The 2,071-nt window shown below is 45.1% G+C and overlaps 1 protein-coding gene across 1 annotated transcript in view; it reads right to left on the bottom strand.

The window, feature by feature from the left end:
* LOC102215548 (protein-methionine sulfoxide oxidase mical3b-like) overlaps positions 1–2,071 on the bottom strand; it is a 31,772-nt gene that overhangs the window by 8,527 nt on the left and 21,174 nt on the right. The window contains exons 19-21 of the mRNA XM_013911145.1: positions 1,261–1,364; positions 570–636; positions 260–419 (exon numbers count right to left, since the gene is read on the bottom strand). Coding sequence (XP_013766599.1) covers positions 260–419; positions 570–636; positions 1,261–1,364 — 331 coding nt within the window. The remainder of the gene's footprint in view (positions 1–259; positions 420–569; positions 637–1,260; positions 1,365–2,071) is intronic.

Raw genomic sequence — 2,071 nt, 5'->3', positions numbered from 1 at the left:
TTTTTAAAAACAACTTCCCTTTTATTGTAATCTTTATTTTGATGTAAACATTTAAGTTTCTTTATTAATTCGTACTTTTCACACCACAAAATATTTCATATTGAAGTTTTTACAGTAAGACGTGTGTGACCTCCAGCTCTTTACATCCAAGACATGTTTACTGACCCCCGTATGGAGCGGTGATTCCCAGCATTCAGCAGAAAGGCTGAAGCATTATTAAAGCCAAGGCTGTTTTTTTCTATTTCCTGAGGATACTGACCTTCTGGACCTGGACCCTGTCTGATTGTCGGTGCTCAGGTTGAATAGGTTCAGGACCTCCTCGGAAACCTCCTCCAGCTCCTCCTGTAGCTCCACCTCTGAGCACCGGTGCCAGATTTCCAGCTCGATCCTCTCCGGCGTCGCCGCCATTAGAGAAGCAGCTGCCAACACACCAACGCAGCCGCACACACACACAGACACACACAGACACACAGACACACTAAAGCCCACATCGATTCCTGTTTAAGGAGCGCGCTCAGTGTGAACACGTATGGACACTGAAAGCACACACACAGGTGAAGCTAGCTCACCTGAGGATGGTCGGCGGCCTGCTGAGATCAGAGAGTCAGACAGAGATGGCGCCGAGCTCTGGGACCCCTTCAAAGACAAAGATATGCGTTTATTTATTAGTCCTGTAATTATTCCAACTCTAAAACTCAAAGTTTTCAGTAACTCTGATTCTAAATTAAATTTACAAAAATAGTTTTTTTCACATTCTTTTTCTAAAATGAGTTTAGCAGATGAACTTTATTAAATCATTATCAGAATCATTATCTTTATTTTTCAAAGGCGAAATATTTGCTATTTAGGATTTAAAGGTTGAAAAAAACTTATACAGGTGATTGAAGAAAGGTCTAGTTTTCCTTTTGTCATTATTTCTTCTGTTAATGTGTGTTTTTATTATTTTTGAACTGAACATTTCTGGCATGATCGATCTTCCGTACTGACTCGCTAAACAGTGATGATCCTGAACAGCTTACCTGCCGTGAACAGAAACACCTGAACTGATCGGTTCCACAGGCAGGTAGCTGCTCCTGTCAGAACTCCATTCAAGGTCCAGCCACACAACACCACCACCACCCTGACCTCCAACTAAAATTACCACCTAAAGAGCATCTGATGACCTGTTCTACCTTCCAGGGCTTGAACTAATAAATTGCCCACACCTGCAGGTCAGGTGCACACAGATAATATCACAATGAAAGTAAAAGTGGTTCTTACGATTGACGTTCGGTGTGACGTAGCTCTGTCAGATGGCGTCGGCCTCTTCCTCACGGCTTGAGCACTTAGGTGACATTCAGAGCGTTGCATGCAGTAAAACCTCCCTGAGACACAGAGGACGACAGACAGGATGTCAGGACAGGTGTGTGTCTCACACACACAGGTATCTCACACAGAGAGATGTGGAGCGTATCTTGCAGCCCTCGTCTCTGAAGGCTTCCCAAAATTTATGTTTTTATAGCAACCTTCACACCGACTCCCGCCTCGACTTCAAACTCATCGGTCATGTGATCACTGTGCTCTCATTGGCTGCTGAGCTGCAGAATTCAGCTGTCAGACCCACAATAGACATTTTGTGTGGTTAAAAATGTGGTGTGGAAACGTGTGGCGGCGAGGCTCGGGGCTCCGATCACATGACACCACCACCTGACAGTAATCAGAGTACTGCAGTGATGGGCAGAAAAATCAGAGCGAGTCTGCAGGGCAGGTTGTGTGTTGCTGGGGTCAAACATTTTCTCCCCACTCATGAATCGGCAGATCTGAGACTCAGACACTAATCAGATTGTTTTTTGATACACGATTATGAGTCTGCTAACGAGTTACAGAAGTACGGAGGTGAGGGCGGACCTATGTCTCTGAAGGTTTCTGTTGCTTTTTCATTTATGAAATCTATCTTGCAAATAAAATGACTTCAAACTACAGGTGGCCTGATGCACAGCAGGGGGTCTGGGCTTCATCAGCTGTTCATTACCCGGTCCACTCAGACACTCAGGGGGTCCTTCTTCCACCCACAGCCACGGGAGAACCACCT

This window comes from Pundamilia nyererei, unplaced genomic scaffold (assembly GCF_000239375.1).
Source record: "Pundamilia nyererei isolate P.nyererei 1_Seehausen unplaced genomic scaffold, PunNye1.0 scaffold00057, whole genome shotgun sequence".
Classification (NCBI taxonomy): Eukaryota; Metazoa; Chordata; class Actinopteri; order Cichliformes; family Cichlidae; genus Pundamilia; species Pundamilia nyererei.
The sequence above is the reverse complement of the archived record's forward strand: the minus strand, read 5'-3'. Positions and strand labels throughout refer to the sequence as shown.